General features: G+C 40.9%; 1 protein-coding gene and 1 long non-coding RNA gene across 3 annotated transcripts; one reads left to right on the top strand and one right to left on the bottom strand.

Moving 5' to 3' along the window:
- Nucleotides 1-178: 178 nt before the first annotated feature.
- Nucleotides 179-6,822, top strand: LOC138926600 (uncharacterized). Its single transcript, XR_011443172.1, has 2 exons — nucleotides 179-370; nucleotides 5,271-6,822. It is a non-coding gene; the product is annotated as an uncharacterized lncRNA (long non-coding RNA).
- Nucleotides 6,743-8,117, bottom strand: LOC122321569 (putative trypsin-6). 2 transcript variants are annotated; one of them, XM_043211932.2, is made up of 3 exons: nucleotides 7,711-8,117; nucleotides 7,360-7,633; nucleotides 6,743-7,242 (listed from the first exon to the last, which is right to left on the bottom strand). In XM_043211932.2, the coding sequence occupies exons 1-3, from the start codon at nucleotides 8,115-8,117 to the stop codon at nucleotides 6,829-6,831; spliced, it is 1,095 nt and encodes a 364-aa protein (XP_043067867.2). In that variant the 3' UTR covers nucleotides 6,743-6,828. The 2 variants fall into 2 exon arrangements, with proteins under 2 accessions (XP_043067867.2, XP_070137436.1); XM_070281335.1 differs by having other exon boundaries at nucleotides 7,369-7,633.
- Between the last annotated feature and the right edge of the window lie 3,589 nt (nucleotides 8,118-11,706).

The following is an 11,706-nucleotide window of genomic DNA, read 5'->3' as shown; positions in this document are numbered from 1 at the left end:
CAGAAGTTAACCCCTGGTCCTGACGGAATAACTAGTCGCTGAAGTCGCTTCCTCTTCTTGCGATCGTATTCCTAGTTCTGCTGTTTAATGCTGCTTTTATGATTGAGCATTCCCAAAGCCGTGGATGCTAATTGGTGATTCACAGAAAGGCAAAGCCGCCAGCATACCTCAACAGCTACCGTCAAATCAGTCTACTACCAAGATCTTAGAAAGATGCATCCAGGCTCACTTGCTTTCCAATCCTCAAGTCCAAGCAACAATTCCGTCTTTCTAATTTGGTTTAAATTGGAGGAGGACATGGGACCCCCGAACAACTGTATCGACAGGAACAATTCGTTTTAGATGGATTTCAACGTAAACTACTCTTCAGGTAGGTGGTGGTGGCTGCATGGTGGCTACATGGTGGCTACATCCAAAAGGCCTTTGGCGGGGTTTGGCTTTGGGGGCTCCTGAATAAGCTAAAAGGTCTTCTCCACCATCAGTTGTTTCAAATTGTCGGCAGCTTCCTTTTTGATAAGACCTTTTCCGTGGTCCCGGATTTTTTTAATTTTTGACATATTTTGCCGGTACTTTTGTCTGTATACAAATCCCAGGAGGGATCCCAAACAATTTAAAATCATCGAAAACCAAAGAACTCTTTTTAGCCTGTACAAAAATTTTATAAAATAAAAATTGTAGTCCTGTAGTCAAAACCAGAGTGAACAAAAAACTTTTGATCCTTTCAAAGTTTCCGCGAAAAATCTATCATGTCGGAAAACTGAGAATCGGATCTAAAAAAAACAATCTAAATTTTAAACTGTTCTTCGTGTTTTTTCTTTTTTATTTTCTATTTGATTTGGTCAGTCAAAGACACTTTCATTCGGTATTATTTGCAAGCTCTGGTCAAAACATTTGAGAAATCCTAATTCATATATATATAAATATTAGTACTACAAGTCTGTCGGATTTGACTAAAAAAATTTTAAAACGCGAAAATCGAAGACTTTTGCCCACAAAACAATCTGTGGCGTGTCATGAAAAGCATACGACGTCCTCTTAAGAGGATCCCACCTGTTCAGCGAGCCGATGGCTGTTGCTGCAGGTCAGAGACGGACCGAGCCAACTCGTTCGCCGAACACCTGGAAAGCGAAGAGGCAGCAGAAACGGAACCACTCTTGGCAGAGCCCGCATGAGGCGACCAGAATACCACCTATGACGGAAGAGGAGACAGCCGCCCAGGTTTCAGTGTTGAGCATCAAAAAGGCCCCGGGCGATGATGGCATCAATGCAGCCGCATTAAAACTGCTGCCACCTCCAAGCATCAAGATACTGACGAAAATTTATAAAAGATGCTTAGAAATTGGGTACTTTCCGACCAACTGGAAACATGCTCTGGTAACCATGATACCCAAGCCCGGAAAATCCGAAGCCGATCTTGCCTCTTAGCGTCCGAGTAGTCTCCTATCGATACTCTCCAAAATACTCGAAAGAGTGTTTTTGAGTAGAGCAGTGCCAGTACTGGACGAGGCTGGTCTGATCCCCATTCACCAGTTTGGCTTCAGACGGTCCCTCGGAACGCCGGAATAATGCCACAGAGTGGTGCAGTATATCCTGGACGCCTTCGAAACCAATTAGTACTGCCTGGTTGTAATTGCTGGATATCAAACAAGCCTTCGACCGGGTTGGCACTCCGGTTTCCTACTTAAATTGAAGACTAACCTGCCCAGACCTTACTACCTCTTTCTTGAGTCGTTCCTGAAGGACCGCAAATTTGCGGTCAGAAGCGGACAGGCCACTTCCGGACTCAGGGAGGTCCGCGCCGGAGTCCCCCAAGGCAACGTGCTGGGCCCTTTATCATAAAATGTCTACACGGCCGATCTCCCAGTTTTGCGGAGCCCCAACATAATGGCAGCGACCTATGCGGACGATACCGCCTTCCTGACCGCTGCTGACAACGCTACAGAGACAGCTACTGTCATGCAGGAGCAACTAGATCTCGGCGATTGGCAGAGAAGGTGGAATACCGCCATTTACTCTCGGTCCACCTCAACAGCTCCCCCATCCCACAAGTAGAAAACCCAAGATACCTGAGCTTCACGCTAGACAGGAGGCTTACTTGGAAGCCTCACCTAGTCAAAAAGCAGTGTGAAGTAAGATTGAAGGCGTACTATTGGCTAATGGGTAGACGGTCGAAGTTAAGGACTTCTTCAAAAATCCTAATCTACAAGGCGATTATTCGGCCAATTTGGACATACGGGATCCAACTTTGGGCCACGTTCAGCAAGACTAATATTCAGACTATCCAGACGTTTGAAAATAGAGCCCTCCGTATAGCCACTGAGGCCCACGTCTACCACGACAACCAGACAATCCACGAGGTGCTTGGCTTCTCATGGGTGAAGGAGGAGATCCAGAGAAGCATCAGCAAGTACATCCAGAGACTACACAACCACCCCAACAAGTTGGCGACCAATCTCCTCGACAACAGCGAACAGATGCAGCGGCTGCGCAGAACTCACCCGCTGGACCTCATCCGGAATAACTCTTAGACTTTCTTATTTTTCCACCTCTAACTTTAGTTACACACAAGCCAAGTTTTCTGCCACAATATTTAAAGGTGGTCCCTGTTGGACAGTTTTAAATAAAACCATAAAAAACAAAAAAAAGAGTAGGCATGAGAAATTTGAAAGAGAGATCTCATAATTTTATTGAAAACAGACAATTGATTACAAAATTTGTGGTGGTCATCAAAATTGCAAAAAAATTTTCTCGACAAAAATGAGTAATAAAAAGGGGTGGGGAAATCTTGTAGCCCGGAAACACTGCCAAAAATTTTTGTCTCAAGATTGGATAAATCAGTGTTCTGGACAGTATCCAGATTATCTCATAACCCGATGGAAGGGAAAATTGATAGCAAGGAATACGGCGTATACAGTCTTTAAGTTAAAAGACCAGGAGGATTTAATGATCGTATTTGACTATGAACCAATGGCGCAATGTAATAGCATTACGTGGACGGGCATGCATGACTACACCTGCACCCAAGGGAATGCTCCAAGAGCAGGAAAAACGGATCACAGCTTGTTGGCTTGTTTGCCATATAGATACGCTTTGGCTGACGATTTGATTGACCATTGCGCAGGAAAACTTAGCACAGGCTATGGATGGGGCTCTATTCTTGGAATTAAGGAAATGAGAGAAGAATTGACATCCCACACCCTTCTTTATTTTACCCATGGACAAAATCGTTTGCAAACAATTGCTTATTTTAACATAAGAGAAAAGAACAAGGATGCCTGGAACGATACAAGTACTGATGGAGGTGCCATGATCGGCTTGGATATGCTTTTACTTATAATTTTGGTGCTACTTACAATGTTTTTTCTGCTTCGGCACATATAATTCCCAGTAGAAAGTTAAAATGCCAATATAAATTTGTAAATATGGTATTCTTTTTTTATGATACATTCACAAAGTCTTTAAATACTAAGATACTTACAATATTGAAGAATGTATAAATTACTTGTAATGATTGACAAATTAAAAGTTAAATAAATTGTTATAACCCGAACAAGTGCAACTCGCATTTTAACTTGTAAAATAACTACATATAATGCATTCAAAGATAATATCGTTTTCGGGTTTTTGGAGAGGCGGTCTTGCATCTTTTTCCAGAAACCGTCCGATTTAATTATTAAATAACAAAAGAGGTTGTACTTTGCGATAAATTCAGTTTCTCTTTACTTACCGTAATTTAGAAAAAAACAAAAAAAGAAAGCTAACTTCTATGGCTCAAAATAGAATCTGTAGGAACTTCCAACTTTCTATCTTCAAAAAACACAGCCATAGGTTATAGGATCCTTATGAAAGTTGGTCGAATTATTATGCCAAAAAAAAAGAATCCATAGAAAATTGCAACCCTATAACTAAACAAGAAAGGAAAGCTAACTTTGGGCGGAGCCGAAGTTGATATACCCTTGCAGTTAAAACCGTATGTTAAGAGGAGCCATAAATAGGTCTTACTCCAATGAGCTCCTTATGGAAACTGATTTTATTCGGTGAAGTTCTCTTATAAGTACGATACATGAGAATCTTAAACCTATGTGTTTAAAACTACTTATCAACGCAATGCACGTTGACATGCTATGCGACCCTTTCTCAAGTGCGGATGCGCTTATGTTTGTGTTATTTATGATGCTTATGTTTGTGTTATTTATGTTAGGCTGCAGGGGATCGGTTTTAGATTATGCTGTTTGACTCATATTTCCATGGGTCCGATCCCTTGAAACTCTAACTTAGGAATTTCTATAAAAAATAGTGTTCAATGCTTGAACATTCTGGAAAGGGCCACAAAAAGAGGGGTAAATTTAATGTGTTTTTGATTAATATTTTTTGTATAAATTTGATGTTACTTTAACCTTTTCTTCGATTATAATTTTTAGTGGACTGTATAAATGTTTTTTTTGTATTTTGTTAATACATTTTTTTCTTTTAATAATTTGTGCAAGAATTATTTAATTTGAATTTTAAATATTTTAAAATTATTTAAGCTTTTATATGCTATGTTCAACCTAAGTTTTGAACACCGTATATATATCGCAAAAATCGGATATAGTTGGCCGATCCTTATGAGAATATGATAATATAACCCAATTTACTATAATACAAAATTTAAAACAAGTCCCAAACTTCTATCTTCAAAAATACCAAAGGTATTTCTACAAAAAACCATTTCCGATCGTTCAGTTATATGGCAGCTATAAGATATAGTCGGCCGATTCTAATAAAATTTGGTAGGTTGGATCAACTGACCAAAAATATAATCTGTACCAAGTTCCAGCTTTATATCTTCAAAAACACGAAAGTTGGGTCATTTCCGATCGTTCAGTTATATGGCAGCTATAGGATATAGTCGGCCGATCCTTACGAAATCTCTAACTCTAAAAACACCGAAGTTATACCATTTCCGATCAATCAGTTATATGGTACCTATAGGATATAGTCGGCCGAGCCCGGCCGTTCCAACTTATATACTGCGTGCAAAGGAAAGATGGATGTGTGCAAAGTTTCAATTCGATAGCCTTAGAAACATACAGACAAACAGGAAGGACGGACATGCTCATATCCACTCAGGAGGCGATCCTAATTAAGAATATATATACATAATAGGGTCGGAGATGTTTCCTTCATTTTGTCCCAAATTTCTGACCAAAATTAATTTCTGACCTTCTGCAATAATAAAAACAAGCCAGAGGCGAAACTAACCAGAACAACTCTACCCCAACCCACAGCAGTACATTTCATATTTATGGCCGGTGGCATGTTGGGCAAAAAGATCACGGCAACAGATGAACCCAGGGTAAGGTCCTTGCTAAGGAGCACCAATCCAATATCATAATTGATACTCTGGAAATGTTTGTAGTTGGGATGAGGCATAAGCTCCATTGCCTTGATAACCTGACTGGTGTTGATTTTCTGAAGTCTATTAGGAGTGCCTGCCACCACGGATATATCCTCCGCAACAAGCAACTTTCTTTTCCTAAAAACCAAAATGAACCAAGACGTATTACAGAAAAAGACGTGCTATTTTTGGAACATACGTGTCGAATAGGCAGTGGGCAGCTGTGACAATAAATTTCTTATGAATAATGGATCCTCCACAATAATGATAAGCTCCAAACCATTGCGGAGAGTCATAAATACGCAGTGACACAACGTACTTCACCAAGTTATTTGAAATAGGACGGTATCCTCCCGCTACCAGGTAATCAAATTCAAAAGGATCAAAGGTTTTGTTTGATACTGAAGGCGGGTTTTCCCCCTTGTCATACTGAAATTTTTCCTCCCCCCAATGGGAGTATCTTAAGAAGTTCGCATGCTCTCCAGCTGGCGTCAACAAGGATGAGGGATCCGAGGAAAACCCGATTGATAAGACCAGTCCTTTGTATATTACATTGTGTGAAAACATCAAAAAAAAATATACCAAATAATTTTGACATTTTGAGTTTTTCAATAAAACTAAGAGAAATGAATATTGAGAATTCAAATACACAAAATTTTACACAAGATATAAGCAAGTTTTTATTAAAAATGTTAAAAGGTTGGGATTCCCTAGTAAACAGAAAAGGATGTGACAGATTTATAGACGGATCAAGTTGGATGAAAATCTGTCATGATAAATATTACGACCGCGTAAAAGAACTTTACAGAGACGACTTGGTGAAAAAGGGAGACTCCTATGTGATTTTCAAGCTCAAGAAGAGTCAACTCAACGAACTGATGATCTTTTTCCGATTAGACCAAATCCAAGATTGTAACTTGGTCAAGGCGCTCGGCATGAATAAATTCCAGTGCATGAACCAGCTTGGCCGAAATTTAAAGAATATAACCACGAATCGTAGCATTTTGGCCTGTTTGCCCTACCGGTTTCATTTATCCGAAGAATTGTACTCGCATTGCGCTCGTCATAACAAAAGTAGAGTGGAAGTGGTGGGTCCCAGTAATTCTACTATACTGTACTACGCCAATATTGGAAATGAGATTGATAAACTACGTAACCAGATGGAAAATTCGGACTTATATAAAATGCATGATAGGACTCGAGGTGAAGCGCCAAACGTAATTTTATTTTTGTCTGCATTACTACTTATAGTATTGCTACGACTTAAGCTTTGGTTTAAATAAGCAAAAGTAGCTTCATATAGGATTCGATTCGATATCCATTGCACTGAATACATTTATATTCGAGAGTCAAATCAAAACATTTATTATTCATAATGGTAAAATATTGTAAATTTGCTTAAATATAAATTTTGAATCTTTAATAAAGAAAATACAAATTTACGAATTCTATTCCCAAGCCGTTAAGGGTAATTTTAGAAAATAGTACAAAAATAAAGACGCCAAATACTGAGATACCTCTCCTTTGAAGCTGCGGAAAAATATGGGTGAACTTCCGCCATCAATTTCAGGCCATACACCTCGTGTGGCAGGCTCCAGCCAATCCCGGAAGAAATATACATCGGTGTATACTCCATAATAGCCAGGAGTGCCACAACCACGTCCATAAGAGACAGTGCCATACAACTTTAAGCCACAATATAGTGGTCCACCAGAATCACCGTAGCAACTGTCCACTTCGAAGAATTTCGGATCCCCGCCACAGATCATACCATCGGGATTCCATTTTGGCATATTTTCGCATAAAGTTTTTGACAGGACTTTTATGTCAACATTAACAGCCCCATCCGGAAAGGGTCCAAACTAAAAATAAAACGAATCTCAGAAAAAAAAAATCTTAGAAAACTAAAAAATAAAATAAGTCTTAGAAAAAAATTCTAAGAGTTTAGAAAGTAAACTATGAAAACCAGAAATCGGAACCTCGATAACTTGTCCCCATCCCACTACGGTGCAGTCCAAGTTTTTAGCCGGAGGTATGTCGGTTAGCAGGATGACGGCGACAGATGGACCCAACACTAGGTCTGTATTAAGTAACACCAATCCAATGTCAAACTTGTGGCCCATTTCTCGATTGTAATCGGGATGTGGAATAAGCTTTTTTGCCTTAACGACCTGAGTGCTGCTGATTCTTTCTAGCCTGTTGGGAGTGCCTGCCACAACGGTTACGTAATCAGCTTTTTCCAATCTTCCTTTTCTACATACAAAAAAGGTCCACCATCAGGTTACAGATTAGTAAAGAGACTTTATGGAATGTGTATACTTGCTGCTTACTTGGTAAAAAGACAATGAGCAGATGTGATAACACATTTTCTGTGTATGATAGCTCCTCCGCAAAAGTGATTATCTCCAAAGAATTGCTTAATTTTATTATATCGCAGTGATACCGTAAATTTAATCAAATTATTGTTTTTTGGGCGATATCCACCAGTGACCAAGTACTCTATTTCAAATGAATCAAAATCGTTGCCATTTTCCTGAAACTCATCCGTCTGTTTTTCCACTTCCTCATTCCGCTTATTTAGTGACCTCCATTCGGATGAACTTGTTCCATTGTCTCCGTTGGAAGTGAGCTGGGATGAGAATTCTGAGGGAAAGCAGACGGAGGGTATCACCAATAAGACCACGTCGATATGCATAAAAAGCAAGAAAAAATACACAAAGAATTTTGACAAGCTCATTTCGAGTTTCTGAAGTTTGAAGTCCTAAACCTAAACCTAAATTTTCTATTTATTAGAAGTTTGTAATATACTTAATTTGACCTCCTGACGCTATTCAGACAGGGTTCCTTTGACGATGAGCTAGAGGAAGCCACTCCCAATAGAGACCCGAATTTCACCCTGTGGAAGTTAACCAGTCTACTGGTTAACCAGAAGTTAACCCCTGGTCCTGACGGAATAACTAGTCGCTGAAGTCGCTTCCTCTTCTTGCGATCGTATTCCTAGTTCTGCTGTTTAATGCTGCTTTTATGATTGAGCATTCCCAAAGCCGTGGATGCTAATTGGTGATTCACAGAAAGGCAAAGCCGCCAGCATACCTCAACAGCTACCGTCAAATCAGTCTACTACCAAGATCTTAGAAAGATGCATCCAGGCTCACTTGCTTTCCAATCCTCAAGTCCAAGCAACAATTCCGTCTTTCTAATTTGGTTTAAATTGGAGGAGGACATGGGACCCCCGAACAACTGTATCGACAGGAACAATTCGTTTTAGATGGATTTCAACGTAAACTACTCTTCAGGTAGGTGGTGGTGGCTGCATGGTGGCTACATGGTGGCTACATCCAAAAGGCCTTTGGCGGGGTTTGGCTTTGGGGGCTCCTGAATAAGCTAAAAGGTCTTCTCCACCATCAGTTGTTTCAAATTGTCGGCAGCTTCCTTTTTGATAAGACCTTTTCCGTGGTCCCGGATTTTTTTAATTTTTGACATATTTTGCCGGTACTTTTGTCTGTATACAAATCCCAGGAGGGATCCCAAACAATTTAAAATCATCGAAAACCAAAGAACTCTTTTTAGCCTGTACAAAAATTTTATAAAATAAAAATTGTAGTCCTGTAGTCAAAACCAGAGTGAACAAAAAACTTTTGATCCTTTCAAAGTTTCCGCGAAAAATCTATCATGTCGGAAAACTGAGAATCGGATCTAAAAAAAACAATCTAAATTTTAAACTGTTCTTCGTGTTTTTTCTTTTTTATTTTCTATTTGATTTGGTCAGTCAAAGACACTTTCATTCGGTATTATTTGCAAGCTCTGGTCAAAACATTTGAGAAATCCTAATTCATATATATATAAATATTAGTACTACAAGTCTGTCGGATTTGACTAAAAAAATTTTAAAACGCGAAAATCGAAGACTTTTGCCCACAAAACAATCTGTGGCGTGTCATGAAAAGCATACGACGTCCTCTTAAGAGGATCCCACCTGTTCAGCGAGCCGATGGCTGTTGCTGCAGGTCAGAGACGGACCGAGCCAACTCGTTCGCCGAACACCTGGAAAGCGAAGAGGCAGCAGAAACGGAACCACTCTTGGCAGAGCCCGCATGAGGCGACCAGAATACCACCTATGACGGAAGAGGAGACAGCCGCCCAGGTTTCAGTGTTGAGCATCAAAAAGGCCCCGGGCGATGATGGCATCAATGCAGCCGCATTAAAACTGCTGCCACCTCCAAGCATCAAGATACTGACGAAAATTTATAAAAGATGCTTAGAAATTGGGTACTTTCCGACCAACTGGAAACATGCTCTGGTAACCATGATACCCAAGCCCGGAAAATCCGAAGCCGATCTTGCCTCTTAGCGTCCGAGTAGTCTCCTATCGATACTCTCCAAAATACTCGAAAGAGTGTTTTTGAGTAGAGCAGTGCCAGTACTGGACGAGGCTGGTCTGATCCCCATTCACCAGTTTGGCTTCAGACGGTCCCTCGGAACGCCGGAATAATGCCACAGAGTGGTGCAGTATATCCTGGACGCCTTCGAAACCAATTAGTACTGCCTGGTTGTAATTGCTGGATATCAAACAAGCCTTCGACCGGGTTGGCACTCCGGTTTCCTACTTAAATTGAAGACTAACCTGCCCAGACCTTACTACCTCTTTCTTGAGTCGTTCCTGAAGGACCGCAAATTTGCGGTCAGAAGCGGACAGGCCACTTCCGGACTCAGGGAGGTCCGCGCCGGAGTCCCCCAAGGCAACGTGCTGGGCCCTTTATCATAAAATGTCTACACGGCCGATCTCCCAGTTTTGCGGAGCCCCAACATAATGGCAGCGACCTATGCGGACGATACCGCCTTCCTGACCGCTGCTGACAACGCTACAGAGACAGCTACTGTCATGCAGGAGCAACTAGATCTCGGCGATTGGCAGAGAAGGTGGAATACCGCCATTTACTCTCGGTCCACCTCAACAGCTCCCCCATCCCACAAGTAGAAAACCCAAGATACCTGAGCTTCACGCTAGACAGGAGGCTTACTTGGAAGCCTCACCTAGTCAAAAAGCAGTGTGAAGTAAGATTGAAGGCGTACTATTGGCTAATGGGTAGACGGTCGAAGTTAAGGACTTCTTCAAAAATCCTAATCTACAAGGCGATTATTCGGCCAATTTGGACATACGGGATCCAACTTTGGGCCACGTTCAGCAAGACTAATATTCAGACTATCCAGACGTTTGAAAATAGAGCCCTCCGTATAGCCACTGAGGCCCACGTCTACCACGACAACCAGACAATCCACGAGGTGCTTGGCTTCTCATGGGTGAAGGAGGAGATCCAGAGAAGCATCAGCAAGTACATCCAGAGACTACACAACCACCCCAACAAGTTGGCGACCAATCTCCTCGACAACAGCGAACAGATGCAGCGGCTGCGCAGAACTCACCCGCTGGACCTCATCCGGAATAACTCTTAGACTTTCTTATTTTTCCACCTCTAACTTTAGTTACACACAAGCCAAGTTTTCTGCCACAATATTTAAAGGTGGTCCCTGTTGGACAGTTTTAAATAAAACCATAAAAAACAAAAAAAAGAGTAGGCATGAGAAATTTGAAAGAGAGATCTCATAATTTTATTGAAAACAGACAATTGATTACAAAATTTGTGGTGGTCATCAAAATTGCAAAAAAATTTTCTCGACAAAAATGAGTAATAAAAAGGGGTGGGGAAATCTTGTAGCCCGGAAACACTGCCAAAAATTTTTGTCTCAAGATTGGATAAATCAGTGTTCTGGACAGTATCCAGATTATCTCATAACCCGATGGAAGGGAAAATTGATAGCAAGGAATACGGCGTATACAGTCTTTAAGTTAAAAGACCAGGAGGATTTAATGATCGTATTTGACTATGAACCAATGGCGCAATGTAATAGCATTACGTGGACGGGCATGCATGACTACACCTGCACCCAAGGGAATGCTCCAAGAGCAGGAAAAACGGATCACAGCTTGTTGGCTTGTTTGCCATATAGATACGCTTTGGCTGACGATTTGATTGACCATTGCGCAGGAAAACTTAGCACAGGCTATGGATGGGGCTCTATTCTTGGAATTAAGGAAATGAGAGAAGAATTGACATCCCACACCCTTCTTTATTTTACCCATGGACAAAATCGTTTGCAAACAATTGCTTATTTTAACATAAGAGAAAAGAACAAGGATGCCTGGAACGATACAAGTACTGATGGAGGTGCCATGATCGGCTTGGATATGCTTTTACTTATAATTTTGGTGCTACTTACAATGTTTTTTCTGCTTCGGCACATATAATTCCCAGTAGAAAGTTAAA

Source organism: Drosophila bipectinata, chromosome 3R (assembly GCF_030179905.1).
Source record: "Drosophila bipectinata strain 14024-0381.07 chromosome 3R, DbipHiC1v2, whole genome shotgun sequence".
In the NCBI taxonomy this organism is placed as follows: Eukaryota; Metazoa; Arthropoda; class Insecta; order Diptera; family Drosophilidae; genus Drosophila; species Drosophila bipectinata.
Note: the sequence above shows the minus strand (reverse complement) of the source record. Positions and strands in the feature narration are given on the sequence as shown.

Coding starts and splice junctions, on each gene's coding strand:
- LOC122321569 (XM_043211932.2), bottom strand. CDS start 8,117: ATGAGCTTGTCAAAATTCTTTGTGTATTTTTTCTTGCTTTTTATGCAT. Junction 7,634..7,710: donor GCTCATTGTCTTTTTACCAA/GTAAGCAGCAAG, acceptor TTTTGTATGTAG/AAAAGGAAGATTGGAAAAAG. Junction 7,243..7,359: donor GATGGGGACAAGTTATCGAG/GTTCCGATTTCT, acceptor TTTTATTTTTAG/TTTGGACCCTTTCCGGATGG.